Genomic DNA, 22,385 nt, shown 5'->3' with positions numbered 1-22,385 from the left:
AGTAAGATTAGCCTACCTCACAAAGCCAAAAATTGCAGATGCTGGCATGGATGTGGGGAGAAGGGACCACTTTTACACTGTTTGTGGGACTGCAAACTAATATGACCTCTTTTGAAAGAAGTATCGAGAATCCTCAAAGAACTCAAATCAGACCTCCCATTTGACCCCAGAATCCCTCTACTGGGCATCTACCTAGAAGGTAAAAAAAAAAAAAAATCATTGTATCATAAAGACATTTGCACTGGATTGTTTATCATAGCTCAATTACAATTGTTAAGATGTGGATACAATCTAAATCTCCACCAACTTAGGAATGGATTAACAAACTATGGTATATGTTGTCCATGGGAAAAGATGGTGACTTTACAATGGAGTTGAAACACATTCTTCTTAGTAAAGTATCACAAGAATGGAAAAGCAAATATCCAATGTACTCAATACTAATATGAAACCAGTAGATGATTTAATTCATACCCACAGATGAGAAAAATTCATTTGAATTCAAGTTGGGGATAGGGGGAACAAGGGAAGAGGGGAGGGTGGGTTTGGGGTGCTCCCACTTAATGGACACAGTGTAGGAGCTATGTGACACCTTTTGGGTGCAGGATACAACTGCAAGTTGGACTCTACCTAACACTCAAATACTTTTACCTGGTTGTTTGTACCCTCAGGTTAACCTAAATTAAAAACAAAAATCTATATCATCATTTTACAGAACAAGATACTGAGGCACAGAATGGTTAAATAACTGATACGTAAATACTACTGATACGTAAACCACAGATACATAATTTGAGCATAGGCAGTTTGGCTTCGATGCTGTTCTACAATGGTATCCCGATTCTCCTTAAAAAGGAAATTAAATATCAAGAAAGAAAATATTTCCTTTAGCACAGTAATACATGCATATAGTTTAAATAGTTAAAGGGCTTATAGTACTAAAAGGTTTATAACAATACAATGAGTCTCAGCCTCATCTCTTCCAATTTTCTGTCTTAGAAGCAACTGGTTTTGTCTCTTAACTTCATTTTAGCATTTGCCAGTCTCTGTTTCTATTTTAGCCATTATCTGTGGATGACTTCTGGTCTCTGTGTTTTCCCTTTCCATTGAAGTTATTTGTAATTCTTAGTGAAATCCATATTACATATTTACACTAAGAAAATACTTTGTAAACTGAGGATTGCCAAATATTGCCCTGTATTTTGATTGCTATGTTTTTGTTTTTCCTGTAGTTATAGCTGCCTTTTAAAATTTTTGTTTAGTTTTTTCTGTAACTATTGTTAATTGATCCCATACCATTTAATAGCTTCTCCACACAATATGTCAGTTACATCAGATAATTTCTCAGGTGGTTTACTTTTGCCTATTTTATGTATCCCCAGCTATGCAGGTTGAACTTCCATTCCAGTTTTCAGTTGGATGAGGGTGGGTTGTAACCTAGCATTGGCTTGAGAAAGGGGATCCAGGTATCTAGCTGTTTCTCAGACAGCACACCCAGATTATTCCCACCTTAGAGATTTTAGGCTTCTTAGGGTTGCTGAAATTGATTATTACCCATTTGTTTACTTTTCTGCTTCCAAAATTTTGTTCCATTGTCCTTCTTGTCTCTGTCCCCTTGTGGATTTCTGTTTAAAAATAACAAAAACAAAACACACATTTTTTACTTAGTGTTAGCTAAGTTTGAGGGAGGGAGTGAAATTGGATAAATTTATTGTAGAAAAGTATTAAAATGTAGATTATAAGAAACAAAGAAAGAAAAAACTCTTACAGTAATATCACTAACTAGAGATAACTATGAATTTTCATTTCTAAGTATATTCTTTCAGTCGATACGTGCTGGCCAGGTAGAAATTGGATTATGCCATATACAGGTTGAGTGTCCCTAATCTGAAAATGTGAAATCTGAACTTTTTATTTGAGTATTGACATGAGGCTCGAAGGAAGTGCTCATTGGAGCATTTTGGATTTCAGATTTTCAGATTTTTAAATTAGGGATGCTCACCTAGTAAGAATAATGCAAATCTGAAGAAATCTGAAATCCCAAACACTTCTGGTCAAAAGCATTTCAGAAAAGGCATACGTAACTTGTTTACTGTTTATGAGTTATTTTTTGTTTGTTAGTATGCCAAGACCTGTAAATTCTATTTTTCACACAAACTATTGTGCAATTATTTTGTTTTATGGTCCACGGACATTTTCAATCTGTTTTTACATCAGTACCACAGCAAAATAGCTATTTGAACAAAGATGACTTACATGATAAGTACTTCTTTAAAAAAAAAAAATGCTGCAGCTGCCTTTATTCAAAGCTGCAGTATTAATTCTATGCTCTGATGCTAATTTTAAAAGTACCTGTACTTCATTCGGCTTTATTTCATCCAGCCTGTAGATGGCAGAATTGTTTTACTTGAACAGTAATTTTAAAGGTTCAATTTTATTTGGTGAGTTTCTGTGTTGAAATGAGAGATGATTAAATGTATGGTCTCTCCCTGTTAGAGAAGCAAGTTAATGCTAGGAACAGGGAGGCGCCGTAAGGAAGTACTGAGCAATTTACTTCTTCATTTGGTGTATCTTCATTTCATGATTTTTGTGCACTTGGATTATAGTCCTATAAATGAACTAGAGCATGACATTCAAGCTGTACCATATGTAAACTGCTGAATTTCCTTAATTACTTTAGTCAGAGTAATGGAGCTTAGATCTACTTTATATTAACCATAAAGCAATTTGTTCTGCATTTGTATTTTAAGAGTTTGCTTGTATTAATTTTATTTTCATCTGGAGATCTTTTAAAGTTCATGTATAAATCATCAATTTAAAGCTTTGATATAATTGAGTTTGCTGAAGTGTGAGTATTTTGTTCCTAGGATAAAAGAAATGCTTTAGGGAACAAGAAATTAGAATTAGATTAGTGTACCATATTTGGGATTCAAAGAGTATTTGCTGTAGAAAAATTGTAAGGGCAGATTTGAAGAAATACAAAAATTGATGAGAGGAACTAATGGAAAATTCAGTGGTTGACAGAGATTGCCCATGTGGTTGATAATAGTAGGGAAAGAGGCAATATCTAAGCAAAAAATTTTAATTTATTTTATCATTCTGTTGAATCCAAAAAAAGATTAAAAGAATTTTATTGGTTTGCAAGACTTTTAAAATTAGTGTGCTTAAATATAAATTACTGGACATATAGATCATCACAACCATCTTAAAAATTTTTTAATATGTTTTGTAACTACTGTAGAAGGGCATACTTAACAAGCCAATTAGATAAAATTTGCTAGCTTTATAAAAAGGAACAGAACACTAAAATGACTACAGGAGGGTTGAATTTTAACTTAATTTTGAGTACTAACTAAAATAACCCATATAATGAGTGTAGAAAAACTGCATTTCCTTTATTTTTAGCTATAGTTGTGCAAAGTTAATGTTAGTAGGAAATATAATTGGTGCACATTTTAAAACCTTAATTTGACTGGTGAATGATATAATGTATTGCTTACTGGAATAAGGAACAAGACTGCATTTAATTTCTAATGAAAATTAAATATTAGGTATAGGTTAAAATTCCATTCCAAAGAGTCTTAAAACACTTGTTATATCTTATTGGAGTTGACAGCAACCATAAAGGGCAGATATTATGCTCAGCTCTGGCACTGAAAGTTGAAATTATGATTGTCTAATTACTTTCCCACTGGAAAAATGCATTTAGAAAAGATATATGTAATAATCAAGAGAGGATATACTAAAATGAAATATGTACTGTTAACACACTAATGCTAATCTTTTGAAATGATATTTCTAGTAGGAAAGTCCGAGGATAGATTTGTTAGAGTGATCTGAAAATATATAGCACATTTTACTCTTCATAATAAGCAACTATGATTGATCAAGAGATAGTGCCGAATAATGGAGATACCCATAATATCTTTCTCTGGTTTTTATCACTTTCGTTTCAGAGTAAGAGTAGTAATCTATTATGGGATTTTTATATTTTATTATTATTATTCAGAGAAGTTTCCGTTTATTCCATGAAGGGGGACTGTATGAGAAATGATTATGTTATTTTTATTTTTAAAATATAAAAATATTTGAGGTTCTTAATGTGGCAATTTGGAAAATAATACTTGATAAATGCAGAGGTTTTATAATATCGTCTTTAATGTCAGAACTAATGGAAATGTACAGGTCTCTTTAGGTGACATTAGAATAGGAGAGAGAATCATAAAATAAATGTGAATTGTATCATGGCAACTAGAACCAAAGTATGAAAATATTGAAGAGAAACTTTGTTTTAAGAGAATTGATCTTATATTTGTCATAAATTGGAGTCTGAGTATAGCATCATTGAGCTCCATTTAGTTGATTCTTTAAAGTGGAACTCTATTTGATATATAAATTTAATATGTGTATGTTTCTATAATATAGTAGATCTCTTTTTGATAAAAGCAAACACATTGGGCCTTTTTTAAAAAGCTTTCCTTTTTTCTTACTATGGTGCTCTTTAGAAGGTAGGGGAGTGCCCTTTTAAAATTAAACAAAAAGTTCATTTATCATTCTGAGTTTAACAAAAGTAATGCTGAGGCTTGAACTATCTATACACATTCTTTAGTTAAATGTTTTTGTTTTCTTCATCAGGCCATGTAAAAAACGAAAAGGTAATACACCACACAATGTAGAGGGGTAGAAAGCTTACTTTATTATTTCCAAATATGTAGTTTATTAAGCTTTGAGCACTTTTTTTTAAGAATTCTTGCAATTAGGTGTAAGATTGTTAAGGTTCAGATAATTTGCAGATGCTGGGAGATGCATCATTAATGTTACAAAATATGTTTGCTTCTGTGTGTGTGTGTTTTCCCTAAGCATACTTTCCTAATCTAGTTACTCAAGAATTTGGTGCTCCAGTATTTTATAGACAATGAATTGAGACTGTGCATAGTAATTTTTGTTAATTTCCACCTAATTTTTTAACATGCCTATTTTAGTCCACAAAGACTTACTTTACTAAGAAAAAAAGTACATATTTTTAAAGCTATATTCTAGTTATAATTTGTGTTTTAGCTATAATAAAGATAGCTACTGCAGCTATAGTTACTGAGTAATAGTGGACTGGAGTTGGATGGCCTTTGTTCTCCAATCTCTCATGAAATAACTGTTTTTGTAGTAAATTAGGAGTTAGGAAACTTAGTGGGGCTATTTTTCTTCCTGTGTTTTCAATATATAACATAATTATAGATTATCTGTTCTCTTCCACATCTGAAATATTCATTGTCAATAGTAAAGTAGTTTTAAAATATAAGGATTCTGTATGCTGAAGGCAAGGAAAGAATTTATTAGGATATTTGATAGACATGAAGAATGCTCACATGTACTCGATATGTCTGGTTTGCTGTATTTGAATTTCTGGGTGAATAGGCTATAAATAGCTGGTGATTAATTGATGATCCATATTTGTAAGGAACACTAAGATGTAAAGCTAGTACAGCATAGTAGAGTGCAGTCTTGAGAGTTAAACAGGTAGATTCACATCCCTTAATCAGTTGGGATTTCGGTTTTCTCATTGATGAAATGAAAATGTTGAGTTGGAGTTTGGTTTGAGTTTTATCATATTTGGGGCATTAGGGGTGATAATTCTACTTCTTGTCTGGCCTTAGAATTTGGTACCAGTTGCGAGATGACGAGAGTCAGACAGAATTCAAAGCAGCAGTCTTAATGCTAATCCTTACGTTGGGTTGGAGAATGTGACTTAGATCTGTGGCCTTCTATGGTTGGTCTTCTTAGTATAACCACATCTTTAGACTTTGGGCTTTTTGTTCAAGAGGGAGAGTTCATATATGTAAAGCAAGCACACACATTTAAATTGCTACCTTATACCCTGTGGCCCTAATAGTGGGAACAGAGAGGTGGCTCTATGGATCTGTCTTTGAAAGGCAGATCTTGCACATGAAGACCTGGGAAGAAACTGTGTGTTCCTTAAGCTCCAAGTTCTTAAAAGAAAAGGAGGGAAAGGTTCAGGTGGGTACTAAGTATGCTTGCATCCTTTCCCAGTCCTTCAATGAGGAGTGAAGAAAATGTAAAGAACCAAAAGAAGCTTTCTTCCTACTTCAAGGGGATAGTAGTGCCTTTGTCTTGAAGCCATAGGACCTCGTCATTTGAAATTACAGTAAAATCAGTTTAGTTCCTGAAGGGAAGTATTTAACCTCATGTAACATTAGTGCTAAATTCCCTAAAATGTCAATGGAGACAAAGGAAGTCCTATTCTGTCCTCTTTCACTTTTGAAATATGTTTGCTGTGCTACAGTGTTTTGCTTCTTTGGGTCTGCGGATCTGAATAATTTGAGGAGAGAAAAGGGTCTATACTTCAGAGAGTATAATTTGTCACCACAATATGTTTTTAGTAAATTGTAATCTAAACATGCCTCCAAGCATATTCCTAAACAGTAGCTGACTGTTGAGAAGTTCAGGTAGAAAAATATGTAGTGTCTCCCGTGGTACCTTTGGAAAAAGTGGTTAAGTTTTATTGGAAGGTCATTCTGGCTTGAGGTCTACCCTTTTGGATCGTGGTGTGCAACAAAATCTGAGATTAATTTAACCACTTAGGTTCTCTTGCATGGTCATTGTTGACAAGGCAAATTTTCCTTTCACACTTGCTAACAGGAACCTTTGAATCTTAAATAATATAATTTTAGAGGAAAATAAAAACAGTCAACTTTTAAAGTTTGATCTTGATTATTCTGTTGTAGATCATTAGAACCCCATTTTTGTTGTTGCTGTTGGTAGTTTTTTTCCTGGTCATTTTCTCGGGTCACTTTACTAGTCAATATTTATTGCAAAGACAAAAATGGAAGGAGGAGATGAAACCTAAATTAATTTTTAATTTTTCCTTTTTTTTTTTTAAACTTGTGAGCACCTGGCTTAACATGTATAGAGGATTGGGTATGAAAAAAAGAGTTGAAAGTATTCCAAAAAAAGTTTTTATTTTTTAAAAAGTTGAGTATTTCATGTTTCTATACTGTTTACTGGTTACTTGGTTTAACAGTTGAGGGTTAAACTTGGGAATATCCTCTTGCTCAAAGAAAATTTGATGGTAATTTACTTAAATTTTATTGCTACCTCATGAAGCACATTATTTTTTGTGGCTGACCTTTTCTTATTTTTAATTTCAGTTGACCCCATTAAGATACTAATGCCATCACTATCTCCTACAATGGAAGAAGGAAACATTGTGAAGTGGCTGAAAAAAGAAGGTGAGCAAGGACATTGCTAATGCATTGTGTGCTTTGTTATTTGGTCACTTGGGGTTTTTTCTGATCAGTTGTGTTATGCAATATAGGATATATATTAAATTAATTGTGTTCCTTTGCTAGTTAATGTACATTTGTTTAAATAAAATTTTCCCATGGTAATGTAACAAAGGTTTTCTGGGTTGAGCCTGTGTTTTTTCACAAGCACAGAATAGTGAAATATTTCAAGGCTTTTTCCCCAAATTTTAGTCTTTATACATGGCTTTAGATTTCAACTTCATAAATTTTCATTCTGCTTAATTTATGACTTTATCATGACACTGTGTGTGTGTATTATCCTAGAGCTATGCAAGTTGATTATAGATTTGATTGGAAAAAAACAGATAAAAGTTAACAAGGAAAACCTTCAAAAGAAGAGTAGTGGAGGAAGGTTGTAGCCCTACTAGTTATTGAAACATATTATTAAGCCTCTAGAATTAAAACTATTGGATTAGTGCTTAAAAAAGATTAATGGAAGTGAGTAGGAAATGAGGAAATACATGTAGTTACACATGGGTATTTAGTGTGTAATGAAGGAAAACAATATTAGATTTATTCTCTGTATTATGTCAAGATAAATTACAGATGACTCAAACACTTAATAACAAAAATGAAACCAGAAGTGGGGGATGGTGGATTTCTGTGAAACTGGAAGTGGAATAAATACCCTACTATAACTCAAAATTCAGATACAATAAGGAAAATACTGACAAATTGATGATAAAAATAATAACTTTTGTATAGATGAAAGCAGGCTAAATCAGGTAAACAAACAAGTGATAGATTTGAAAGAGTATTTGCAGTTTATATTATAGTCAATATTCCTAAAAAATAGAGAAGAAGACTGTAACTCAATAGGAGACTAGGTAAAGATATACATGTATGAACAGATGGTTTACAGAGAAAGATTTCCAATGCCTCTTAAACACAGAGAAGATTCTTAACCTTTCTACTGTTAAGAAATATACAAACACTTTACTGAGATATCAGTTCTTACTGATTATATTGACAGACATTAAAAAGTTTGACAAGCTATTCTGTTGATGAGGCTGTGGAGAGAACAGGAGAAAGTGGGTACTCTCACACATTGCTAGAGGAAATGCAAAATGGTATAAATACTAGGGAAGAGAATTTGGCACTATCTAGACAAATTACATTAATATTAATATTTACCCTTTGGCCCAGCAACTACTTCTAGGGATCTATCTAAGTGTTACAAGGGCAAAAAATGAGAAAGGACAAACACACAAGGCTATTTATCATAGCATTGTTTGTAATAGCAAAAGGTGGAAGCATCCCAAGTGTTGGTGAGTACAGGATTTGTCGAATAACGAATAACGTCTACCACACCCACACTGTAACAAGGAATGAAGAGTATCTCTTTATCCTGCTGTGGAGTGATCGTCAGAGCAGAAAGCACGGTAGAGACAAGGGCATATAGCTTTGTGTCATTCATCAAGGAAAGGGTTGGCAATGCTAGCATTTTAAAAATTAAAAAGAAAGGATAAACAATTTAACAATAATAATAGATGGCTATCTATAGAGTAACAGAGGAAACAATGTAGTGGAAAAAATAACGACGGTGGACTTCACTGAATATATCTTGCTTTTTCTCTTGGACTTGGAGCCCTAAAAATTAAAACAAAATGAAACAGGTGATTTTAATTATGTATCAGTTTGCTAACATAACTATACAGGGAAAGACTATTTCAAATGTCAGTAAATTTGGCTATATTTCCCTAATAGATTATAACTGCAGGACAAAGCATCTCCAAAAAATAATCCTGAGTTGTTAAGAGTAATCATATTATGGTGATTATGTTGGTATTCTAAGGATTTTGTGTGTATTTTATGAGATAAAGCAAATGAGTGGTTAAGATGATATCATTGGGAACCAGAGTTTTGATGTGGTTTATAGGAGAAACAGATATAAGATAGGTAGGGTTAGGAAAGACTCTGTGGTGGCACATTTTCTTCTACCTCTTTCTTTGGCAATATGTAGTAACAAGGACCAATCCCTTAGCAGTGATCCCTTAGTGGCATGCTGACAATAGTCTCTGAATACAGATTTCCTATTAAAGTAAATGAAGGCTCCCTTGGAGAATAGCTACTTGCTGGTTTGGGGCAGAAAATTATAAATGAGCTTGGAATGTTTGTTACTTACTTCAAAAAGCCAAGAAGCTATCAAAAACTCCTGAGAGCATCTTAAAGCACTCCGGAGCCAGAGCTGGGACAGTTAGAGAATCCATAAGGATAGTAACTATAGTGTATTGGAATACATTAAATATATTTGAACCTTTAGTTCACAGTAGCATTAAAGGAAAAACTTGGCTGGACATGGTGGTTTATGCCTATGATGGGAGGTGTGAGTACTTTGAGAGGCTGAGGCAGGAGGATCACTCAAGCCCAGGAGTTTGAGACCAGCCAAGGCAACATAGCAAGACCACCATCTCTACAAAAAATGAATAGCCAGGTGCCATGGCATGCATCTTTAGTCCCAGCTACTCAGAAAGCTGAGGCAGGAGGACGACTTGAGATTACAGTGAGCTGTGATTGTGCAGCTGCACTCCAGCCTGAGCCCCAGGGTGAGACCCTATCTCTTGGAAAGGTGAGGAGAGAAGAAGGGAGGGAAGGACCCTAATAACAATTGGTCAGCTTTGAAGGATACTGAGAAATTAACTAATTTTGAAAATTGGTAATAAATGGAAAGACTATTTTTTTCTGCTTTTTCTATATGAACTGTAGCTCAGGATAACTAAATATAATAATGGATAAGGAGAAGTTTCTCATTATTAGCATATCTCAGCCGTTAAGAGCTGGAGAAATCAGAGAATGTCACTGTATCACCATTTTGCAATCTCTAATGAAATAAGAGATATTATAGCTAATGATCATTAGTGTCTGCTAACATCACAAAAAGATTACTGGATATTTGTACTTTCTGCTGTGAAGTAGTCTTGCTATAAAGTTGAACCGATATACTCAAGCCTATAACTCTTAACTACCGTTTTTAAGGAAATAGGGGGAAGTAGATTATGTTCAGTGAGATCATGAGGAATGTATCAGTAAAAGCCAGATTTATGAGGAATTCTACAGGGCAGTTTCTTCAGGAATTCAGGAATTTCAGGAAGGGACAGGGAAGGGAGAGTGAACCAATGGCATAAAAAGAGACTTGAGAACATTGCCAGTGTATGGACCTTATTTTGATTATGATTTAAGCAAATAAAACAGATGGGGACATTGCAACACTGGGTGGATATTTAATGATATTAAGGAATTACTAATTTTAAAGGCTTACTAACAGTATTTTAGTTTATTAAAAAAATCTTATTTGTAAAAGATGTGAGTTGAAATACCTATGCATAAAATGATGGTATGTTTGGGATTGGCTTCAAAATAACATGGTTAAAGGATGAGAGGGTAGGGAGGGGTGTAGATAAACAAGACTGGTTATGAATCAGTTGTCAGTTGGGGTGAAGGATACACGTGGCTTTGTTAACTTCTCTTACCATTTTTGTATATGTTTGAAATTTTTATAATATATATTTTTTAAAAAGTGCATATGATTCAGGATCTAATTTGAGGTGATATATTACTCTGATCCTTGATGTACCCAGGTCTGATCGGAAACATTACTTAATTCTGCTCCTTAGTGGGGAATAGGTGTTGAGTTTGTTAATATGTTTCCTTCCTTTTTTATAACTAACAGGGTAATTAGAGCAGACCTGTCAGCACTGTAAGTGGTTGGTTAATATAGGTATTAGCAGAGGCAAGAGTAAGTTAAAAAGCAGAAAATGTGACAGGGACCTGGGAAGGCTTTGCAGATTAGGTGGTATTTGAGCAGGTCTAAATGGATTTTTAAAAAAATGAGAAAGAAGAATATTCCAGTTAATACAAATGTATGGGTAAAGACTTAGAAAGAGGATGTCATGAGACATATTATGCCAACGGCAGGGAGTTCCGGCTGCATTGAGGGTATAAGTGGGTGTGACATAAGATAGGTTGTGAGAAGGATCTTGAATATCAATGTACAGTTTATCAGTCTTGTGAAAGTTATTATCCTAAAGTCAAGATACATCCACGTTGATGGTTATTGACTAAGAAGTGGTTTCTATAGTATAGAAACCATATAGCCCTGTTAGTAGCATTGCACTGAATGGAACAGGCCCTGAGAAGTACTCTGGTATCAAGAGTTGACTATAGGCAATTTAAATAGACTCTTTTGCCAGTTCCCAATTAAAAAGCCAGCACTAAGAACTTCTAGTCAATCCGAGATCTAAACAGATGGAGTAAGGTTTTTGCTCCCTACTGGATATAATACTATAAGAGAAATCTTTTCAATGTAAGTTGAGCCTGAACTCAGGAAAAGGGGAATCACCAAGTGTCCTAATGTCCAACCAGTAAGTGGGAATTGAGGCCACATGTACCACTGGGCCTGAGCTGGAAGGCTGGGGTTACTGGGATAGGGAACAGTTGGGGTTTTGTGGGGTAGTTGGGATATAGAGGGCAGAGGGGAAATCAGGAGTTAGGTTCAGGTTCTATGTGGTAAAATTTGAGATGCTTATTAAATATTCAAGGGAAGGTGTTTAATGCGTGATAATTTTAGGAGGTGAAGTTTAGAGAGTGAAGTTTTGCTTGGAGATAGAAATTTGAGAGTCATCAGCATGTGGACATGGAATTTAATGCCATATGATAACGGGCAGATTTATTTGTTTGACTTTGGATCTACATGGAATAAAAATGCCTCCTTTCTTAAAGATTTGTTCTCATCGGCCTTTCCTCATGAGGCTTTGGGTTCAAATTTATAGTACTTGAATTTCTGAGAACCCAGGGGTAGTTAAGGTGGTCCTAGGCTGATAATCCTCTTGGGTAATGTGGCAGAAGCCATTATTATAGAAGGATACAATCTCTAATTCAAGCCACGCAAGATTCACAGATAAAGTCCCACTTACCGAAGATTCATAATTTCAAATTTAATAATGCACATGGAGGAGTCTTTTAGGAACAAAAGTCAGTAGGTGTGGATCTGCAAGAACATCAGTTAATTGGAATTATTAAAAATGTTTGAAATGATTAAACATGTGAGAGAAGGAATTGAAAACATGAGAAAATACACCATCCAAAAAGTATAAGCAGATTTGAAAATGACAAATAGAACTTCTAATAATGGAAAAATCTAAAGTTAAAAAACAAAAATCCTCAAGGTTTGGTTAAAGTGTGATTAGATATGATTGGACAAAGAATTTGTGAACTGAAGAACATCCTGGAGAAATTAGCTTACATGCAGCATAGAGCGATAAGCAACTAGAAAATATGAAAGAGAAATTGAAATATGAAAAAGAAAATGAAAATAATCTGGTAATCCAATAGTAGGAATTCTGGAAGGAGAAAAAAGAGAGAATGAGGAAGAAGAGCTAATATCAAAGAGAAAAAAATGGCAGAGAATTTTCTAGAGCTTAAGAAAGACATGTATCATAGATGAAAGAGCCAGCACTCCATTAGGAAGCACTTTGAGCGATTGACTCCGCTTGGCTGCTGCCATCTTTTAAAGTAATTATCAGTATCTGAGAAAGTGTCACCTTTATAAATAATATAATCAATTGGGATCTATTTTTAGGTTTCTTTTCCCTGATGAATTATAGAGCTTTGCTATTTCCATATTCAAAATGACAGAGGGTATATCATTAAATAATGATTCAGACACAGAACAGCCTTTTAGAGATTATTTTTAAAAGATTCAATTTCTTCACACTTTGAGAATTTATAGGCTAGTAGATAAAAGGACTCTTTGGGCCACATTTATCTCTCAGATTTATGGCTCACTGGCCATCTGATAAGATATTTATACCTGTTAGAACTTGGACAGTATGATAAAGAGCCAGGAGGTGCATGGTTTCATCATTCTGTTCTCTTTTTTTTTATTATAATGTGCTATTTTTGTGTAGGACAGGCCAGGATATATTTTAAACCCCTGGAGTATATTTCCCTGAAGGTTGCTCCTAAATTCTGTGTTCTACCAACTGAGGGGCATTTTTGTTTTGTTTTGTTTTTTACCAAAACATATAAATAATTGAGAACAATCTTAATCCTTGGTTCTTAGTAGTTTACTAGTCTCTTTAAAACATTGTGATTGTGATTATAATTTGTTTCTTTCATTAACACTTTAGAGTGTACGCGTGGGTGTGACTGTAAATGTCTAAGCATGCCTGGTGCTTGGCACATTTATGATAACTGTCCAGTTGCTTTATATGAAAAACAAATTTATATTCTGATAGATAGTACTTTTTATATACCTTTTTCTCTTATTAGCTGTGTTTTTTTTTTTTTGAGATCTTTGTTAATGTATGGTCACCATTATTTTACATGATAAGAAGACTAAAATTTTTCATGAAAGAGAGTAGTTTTGTATCTAATTATGAATCTAGTTTATTTTTAAGCAAAGGGTAGGTAATGATCTGGATAGCAGTTCAATCTTGAACCCTGAGGGGATGACGGCCTACTGATTATTTGAGGACTGTTTTGCTTATCTGTGGTGTCAGATTTAGCAAAAAGTATGCACAGACCTTTTTGGTTTTTGTTCATCAACTTTTTTATTCTTCAGATTTGCAGCAGAGAAGAAAAAGGCTTGGACACCCTTGCTTTAAGATTTCTTGAAAATCTGACTCACAACTGCTTTTGCTTATGCTATGCATATATGTATGTGTATATATGTTTTAAGCCAAGGGGATAGATAGATAAGGGTACAATGAACTCTGGCCTGGGAATCATGGTTTGTCTTTTGTGGTGCCCAGTGTGCTATAACTACCTGGGAGCAAGTTGAACTAGATATAATCCCAGCTACAGTATATTCTGGCCTTAGATTTCTACGATAACTCATTTTCATTTTCTTTTTTCTTAAGTCTCAGAAAATAATATAACATATAAATTGTTTCCATCTTTGTTGGACTAGTGTTTAAGAAAAGTAGTTTCAGAGTATTAGAATTTGAGTCTGAGTATTGAATAAAAAAATATACATCATAATATTAGTAGAGGAAATACTGTGAAAGTGCTAGATAACACACAATTTCAAAATCTCTTGAAAGGTGAATTAAGTTCTAATTCTGCATCTCTTTTACCAGTTTTTAATTGGGCGGCGCAAGTGTGCTTCAGGTATTTTTATTTTAATTAGACTGAGCATAATTTATTTTGTCATCAATTGAAAGGTCAAATCTGTTAAAATAACAAGGAGGAGAATATTCCTATTTCCCTTTTATGGGAGAATATTTGAAGAAAAAAAATATGGTTTACTTTCTTGAGCTACTTAAGATTTTCTACTCTGCCATGAAGCAGTGTGGGACAAAACCAAGTTGAGGTAATTCCATCAAGTATTTAGCCCCACAGTACCTGCAACATTTGTCCTAAGGGTACTTAACAGTGGTGTGTGCCACTGCTGTTCCTGGTGTTACCCCTCAGGTACTGTCATTCTCTGTGAGCCTTTCATCACATACCATGAGACAGGGGACCTGGCATATTTCAATTTTGTAAACATCTCAGACTGTCTCTAATTAATATAATGTTGTTATAAATTCTAGAAATAAAATGACTTTGAAGAAAGCTTAATCTTGTAACATTAGGTGTCACTAGAAAGTTACATGGGTCTTTGGAATTTATTGTAGATGGGGCTTTAGTTTCCATTATTTCTGAAGAATATGTGTATGTTTGTGGTGCTAAAATGGAAAACTTTTGAAAAGTATATTTTATAAGAAATATCACTTTTTTTTCAGTGTGCTATTTTAACAGTTTTCAGGCATAATTTTTAAACCATACATTTACCTATTTTCCATGCACAATTCAGTGATTTCTAGCAAATGTATAAAGTTATACAAACATCACCACAATTTTTTAAAACATTGCTGTCACTCCTAAAAGATCCCTTCTGTCTGGTTGTAGTCACTTCTCCCATCTCTAACCCTAAACAACCTTGACCTACTTTCTGTCTTTAAAATTTTGCCCTTTCTGGACATTTCATGTAAATAGAGTAGTATAATACTATATATGGTCTTTTGTGACTGGCTTCCTTCATTTAGGTTCATCCATATTTTAGCATTTATCAGCAGTTCATTTCTTTATTACTAAATTACATCCCGTTAACTATACTTTTCTACATTGGTTGCTAATATTGGTATTACATCAGAATTTTAAAGTTGGTAAATGGAATGACAGAGTACAGTAATATTAATAGAACTTTCTGTGGTGATGGAAATGTTCTGTGGTGAACTGTCCAATACAGTAGCCACTAGATGGGTGTCATGTAAGAAGTCAGAGTGATGTGTGGGAGGTTAATCTTGTCTAATCGGCCCTTCCCAAACTGCTACTCATGCCTTCAGCCCTTAGGACAGGACCTCTACTGGCCCAGCAGCCAAGTTGCCTCAGTCTTGGCCCGTGCAAATATTATCCTTTTTATGTAGGATGAAGTAGAAAGGGTTGACAAACATTGACTAGGGGTCCCTGCTCTGTATTCCCATTCTTCTGTAGGTACTAATTGGATGGGGTTGGCATTGTCTGCTTGTTGTACTCTACTCCAATCAGATCAGGAACTTCTTGAAGCAGGTTTGTCTTATTTTATTATTGTTTTTTTCCATAGTGTTTGATGTGTCATTTACATAGGGGGACCTAGCAAATATTTGTCAGGTAAATAATTATTTTTGTGTCTAATCATGGTTGTCGTTATGGTTCTACATAGCACTGAGAAAACTTTTTCTTTAACGTTCACTTTGCTGTTATTTACTTGGTCTTACAAATAAGCCTTGGTGTGTGTCACACTTTATGGGGGCAAGACATGATTGCAAGAGAGACTTTACCTAACAATTGCAATCAGTGTAACCTGGCTTATTGTACCCTCAATGAATCCCCAACAATAAAAAATAAAAAAACACCTAACTCTCTTTCACCACTACCACCACACATCTTTTAAGACTTTAATTCTTATTTTTTGGCAAAACAAAATAATTTTGTGAAAACCACAGCGTGTGTTTAGTTAACAAAATAAACTTCACCATTAACTGTGTCTGACCAAGACTATACTTCATACCTAGAATTGAAAAAAATAAAGGGAAGCCTCAGTGTACTGCAGTCAGCTCTGGCTCTGCCCATCTGGACAAAGGACAGGACCATGATGCTGGCGTCGGTGCCGAGGAGCGGCCCCCGGGCGGCCCTCTGCTCTGGCCCCTCCTGGGGCCCGCACTCTGGCTCCGGGCCCGCTCCACCTCCGCCACCATCATGGACCACAAGAAGATGGTGCAGGAGCACTCCAGGGCTGCCATCTCTTTCTGCAACCAGGCAGCTATCAACGTGGCAGCTGAGAAGCCGTCTGTTACCTCACGCTGTCCGCCAGACTCTTTTAGCTGCTCAGTCTTTCTCTTCTTCACTCTGAACTTTTGTAGACAGAACCATATCTTGTTGTTTTTGTACCCAGGGGTTAGTACAGTGCCTTATACATCAATGTTTGTTGAATCATCTATTAGAAATGACAATATGGAATAGGAAACCAGAATGTGTCTTAATTCTTAATGGTTATACAACTAAGGTTTTATTTTTATTTTCACCTAAGATGTTGTGAAGTATTACCTAAAGATGTATGTGAAGTGTTAACACTTCTAGTTTCATGATTTTTTTTTTAATATATAGCTACCCATTCAGCATTTTCCTGACAGTCTTGAGACTTTAAGTAACTTGGATCACTAGTAAGTGTCAGAGCTTAGAATCAAAGGCATGTCTGAGTTGGGAGAATGTCCTTATAACTGCTCTGCCAAGCAGCCTTTCTGAATTATAACATTAAATTTTTGATCAAAGCTGAAATTCAGTAGGTTTGGAACCTTCACGGTTCATTATTTAGGCTCAAAATTTTCTTTTGGCATTTACATTATGGTTATTGATAGAACCTTAGTTTCATGATAAATTAGGGCTAATGCTTTCATATATAATGATATGTTTTATGTTTTGCTATGGTTCATAGTAAAAGTCATACAATGGTAGATAACATTTTTCTTTGTATTTCTTCTTTCCCTCCCTCTCTCTTCCTTACCCTTCCCTCCCTCTTTCCCCTCAGCATTCTCATATAGCTCACATATTGTCTATGTTATATGAATAGATGTCAGTATAATGTTTTTAAAAAGAGAGGAAAAACACTACCTATCTTTATAAATGTCAGAAACATGCAACAAATCAAATATTAGAAATAATTGAATAATTATAATTATTCAATAATTTCAAAAGAAATAATAAAGGACAGTTTGATGTATACCTTATGAGAAAATAAGGATAGATAAAATTATTGTCATTTTTTCCTAAAGCGTTTTAATCTAAAATTTATTATGTGTAGGGCAGTGGCCTGAGATGTGCAGAATGGAGAGAAAATAAAGCGCTTAAGGTGTGTCCTATTCCTGTTGTGAAGAAGCAGCTCATAGTCTAGTAAATACAAGAAAGCCCAAATTAAAAACACTTAACAGTAATGTAACATTTTATATTATAATTTGTGATTCTTTTCAAATTAATTATAACTACCATAGGAATTCAGAAACAGGAACAAAATCTTGTGGGTTGAGTTATTCAGAGAAATAAAATTTGTAGATAGTTCTTAAAGGGTGGTTGGGATTTGAATATAGGTGAACAGAAATGATATGACATTATTTTATTGTTTTCCTTTGGCCAGAATTTATTTTCTAGGCATCTAAGTAGTATTTCATTGCTAGGTTGCCTAGTTCAATAGTTTCTCCCAGAGTTACAGTAGAAACATAGAAGAGTGTGATGTTCTTCTCTTTTTGAAATATGGTATTTTGACTGCTAAAATATCTGTAATATAAAGGAATGTGATATAATGTGGCACTGTAGCTTTGTCTCTATGATATATGTAGGTCATTTTGGGTCTATTTCTATTTATTTTACCAGCCTAATCTCATAATTTCTTTCACATACTGTTGGCAGTTCATCCAAAGTTTCGTGTTCTTTTTGCCTCCAAGGGCTTTGGCTCTTTTGCCTTCTGCCTGGATCGCTGCCCTTTTACTTGTCTATTCTTCATCTTTTCAGGCTCAAATTAGATGTCATTTTATTCTAGGAAGCCTGTCTCATCTTCCAAAACTGAATTAATTTTGCATGTTCACAAAGCATCCTTTACCTCACTGTAATTTCTAATTTACTTGTCACAAGTTATTAATTTTAGCAAGCTCCTAGAAGTTGAAAATCTTAAGTCTTTGTTGTTGATGTTGTTCATTGCTATATCCTCAGTGCCTCAGTACATTTCAATAGATATTTATTGACTAGAGACATCTCTTAGGGGTTAGGTGATCAATAAATGTCATGAGTTTATTTCATTAAAATAACTTACTCTAGTGCCTCTCAGTGATTTTGATTATGTAACTCTATTTGAGCATCTTAGAATACAATGGAGTAGTTTCTGTAGAGTAAACTTTTGGAATATAAGTTTTATTTTTGTATCTGTTTTTATAATCCCTGCTTCTAATAGGTGATTTTAATCCATTTATATTTATTGTGATTGCTAGTATACCTGTATATACATATTTCTAACATTTTTGTTTATTCTGCCTTTTTCTTTTAATTCACCTGGCTTCAGTTAGATGAACATTTTTTGTTATTTTGTATTTTCCTTTGCTTTTTTAGATCCTTTTTTATTTCTATTTTAAAATTAAATTTTGCCAATATCATTTCCTCCTAATTGTACCAAAGTTGTTAGCATGCTTTTTCACCTGAACATTCCCTTATCTATCTCATTATTTATTAAAGTTTGAGTTTTATACTTTGTAAACCCTCCAATGTTCCTTTTTATTTGGTTAATAGTATTTTAGCAATTTCTGTGATTACTTTTTTTGTATACCATGTGTCCTGTGTCCACTTTTCTTCTTGATCAGTTGTTTCTTTTGTAATCTTCTTTTGAAGATCAAGTGATCTTCAGTAGGTGATAAATTTTCTTAGCCTTTGTATGTCTAAAGTATATTTTTCCTTCATTCTTGAATGGTGGGTTTGGCTGCATATAAAATTCTAGACAGTTTTCCTCAGCTTTTTGAAGATCTTGCTTCATTATTTTCTGACCTCTATTGCAGCTGCTGAGAAGTGTGCTCTCAGTCTTATTTCATTGAGGTTATCTGTATTTTTTTGCTCTGATAGATTTTAAGATTATACACTTATTATTTTTTTAACATCAAATCTCTTTTATTTCATATATTTTTTGTATTGATTGATTACTTGTCATTAGCTTATTAACTAAAAAGTGTTCAATTTCCTTAACTACCTGATGTGTTAGTTTGATAGTTGGCATCTCTCCTCTTTAATTCTGATACCTCTTGTTTCTTTGGAATACAAAGGTACAACCTTTTGTGTTCAAATGTAAAAATCGACTTGTGATTATCATTCAAATTCTTTTTTTTTTTTTAATTTTTTCTTTTTTTTATTAAATCATAGCTGTGTACATTAGTATGATCATGGGGCACCATACACTTGGTCATAGATCGTTTGACACATTTTCATCACACTAGTTAACATAGCTTTCGTAGCATTTTCTTAGTTATTTTGCTAAGACCTTTACATTCCACATTTACTAGGATATACCAACGGTGCATCTTACAAGGGTATATGTGAATCCTATATGTTTATTATTGATATATGTACTTTAGCTATAGTATATCTAATGTGGATTCATTACATTATATTTTATATAAGTTTTATATACACATATACGCATGTTACCACCACCTAGATCAGGATTTAGATTATCTAATATTCTAAATTTTAGAGTGTTCCTAACAAACTGCAAGGCTCTCTTCTGCCCTCTTCTTGTCAATACTAAACTCATTCAGAGATTTTTCATTATGAGGACGTATATCTCCACTGCTGGGAAATTCTCAGCAGTTGTCTCTTACTGTGTTCATTCTCCAGCAGCCTCTTCTCTTGGCACTCCATTAGCAAATGTCACAGCCACAACTTATGTCACTTAACTGCTCTACTGCTCTTTCCTGTTTTGTTTTGTTTTTTACCTTTTTTTTTTTTGCAGTTTTTGGCCAGGGCCAGGTTTGAACCCGCCACCTCAGGTATATGGGGCTGACACCCTACTCCTTGAGCTACAGGCACCACCCTGTTTTTTTTACCTATTTGTCTATCTAAATTAAGTTCAGTTTACTAATTCTCTCTTCCACTATGCCCTTCCTAGACTATATTTCATTGATTGTGTCTTTTTATTTCAGTGACTTAATTTTTTATTTTCAAGATTTTTAATTAGTTTTTACCTGATGTTTTATTTCTGTAGATAATTTTTTTAATTTCTTGCTCTTGTGATGGCTTATCCACTTTTATTCATATTTTTGAACATCTTCAAGATGCTTATTTTATAATTTTTGACAGATTTTTTTGTTCCAGTTATTGATTTTGTGGCTTACTTTTCTTAGCATTAGATTTCTTCATATTTCTTAGAACTTTGTTTTGGAATTTACTTTTGAATGGAAGGTTTTCTTTTTGTTTCAATGTTTTTCCTCCTATGCATCCCTCACTCTGCCCCTCCAGGGATTTTGCCATTGACTTTGGGGGATATCGATTGATGGTTGCAGTCCTGGAACCAGAAAATGGCTTGACTCTGTTCTTGGTACTGACGCAATACTTTGCTCCCCCACCTTCCTAGACTCACAGTTTGTGATTAAAACCATAGTCTCAATCAGTACGTTTTGATGGCCCATTTTATCAGCCTCATATTTTGTATAGAACTCTGATTTAGCCCTGCCATCCAGTAGTGAATCTGTTATGAGTTCCTTATATCCAGCAGGCTACTTTTAGTAAACTCCCCTAAGGAAACTACCCTAAACCCAGTAAGTCTGTAGCTTCAGGTCCTGCTCAACATTTTTTGAGTTTCTAGATCTTTTTTGTTGCACAGAAATGATCTATATTTGACCTTGGCTGTGTCTTTAATTTTCTATCTTTATCTTTTATTCATATATGCTATATAGTGCCAGTGGGATTTCTGAATTTGCTCTAAGATGTTAGCCCAGAAGTGCTATTACTTAAAAGACTATTCTTTCATGGAATAACAAAGTGTATGAAAAAGAGGAGGAGACGTGGAATCTGGAATTGATTTGTTCAGTGGTGAATATGAATTTGCTGCTGTTATCTCTAAAGTGCGATTTCATTTTCAATATTTGCTCTGTAATCTTTGTAATAGCATTTTTATTATAATAAACATAATGTGTGTCTATTATAGAGGTATTCACACACATATACACACACATAAGTAATAAGAATTACTTGTATTTTCACACCCCCCAAAAAGCTACAGAATATTGTGGCATTTATTCACGTTTTAAGGCATATACATGCTTATAAATGTGTTAACATTAGATTTTTTTTTTTTTTTTGCTTTTTTTATTTCAATAGATTTAGAGAGTATAGTGGTTTTCTGTTCCATGGATGAATTGTATAGTGGGAAAGTTAGGGCAATATTCTTATTTTAAAAACCAAAGTAAATCTAGTGTCGTTTTGTAGGTGAAGCTGTCAGTGCTGGTGATGCATTATGTGAAATTGAGACTGACAAAGCTGTGGTGACCTTAGATGCGAGCGATGATGGTGTCTTGGCCAAAATAGTGGTAAGTTTTTATTTTAATTATCTTCAACAGAATAAAGATTTCTTAAAAATAGAGTTTCTTGAATTAAAGTTACCTTTTATTTTTACTTCTTTATTTATAATGGTGTATAATGGTGTATGGTGTGTAATAGTGTATCTACTATAATAATACACTTTTATTTCAAGTGTTTAAAATGTTTTAGTATTAAGGTCTAGTAGCCTTTTTTTCCTAAATTTTCTGTAATATGTATGTTATTTTTTATAGACTATTGGAGCTATGTGACAAATAAGTAAAATGAAATTTTATAAGCTACATATGACAGAAACATGACTGTTTAGGGTTATGTGATACATTCACTGGTGGAGCCAACAAGCATGTTTATTTCTTAGTTTCACATTTACTAGGTAGTATAGGGCAGCAGCTAAGACTGTGGACTCTGGAGCTGTACTGCTGACTGATTCATACAGCTAAATTAAAACGTTCTGCCATTTACTAGTTTTGTAATGTA

General features: G+C 34.0%; 1 protein-coding gene across 1 annotated transcript in view; it reads left to right on the top strand.

Annotated features, from left to right (window-relative positions):
- Positions 1 to 22,385, top strand: part of PDHX (pyruvate dehydrogenase complex component X) — an 85,527-nt gene that overhangs the window by 14,619 nt on the left and 48,523 nt on the right. The window contains exons 2-3 of the mRNA XM_053560571.1: positions 7,164 to 7,244; positions 21,798 to 21,898. Of these exons, the coding sequence (XP_053416546.1) occupies positions 7,164 to 7,244; positions 21,798 to 21,898 (182 nt within the window). The remainder of the gene's footprint in view (positions 1 to 7,163; positions 7,245 to 21,797; positions 21,899 to 22,385) is intronic.

Source organism: Nycticebus coucang, chromosome 14, assembly GCF_027406575.1.
Source record: "Nycticebus coucang isolate mNycCou1 chromosome 14, mNycCou1.pri, whole genome shotgun sequence".
Classification (NCBI taxonomy): domain Eukaryota; kingdom Metazoa; phylum Chordata; class Mammalia; order Primates; family Lorisidae; genus Nycticebus; species Nycticebus coucang.
The sequence above is the reverse complement of the archived record's forward strand: the minus strand, read 5'-3'. Positions and strand labels throughout refer to the sequence as shown.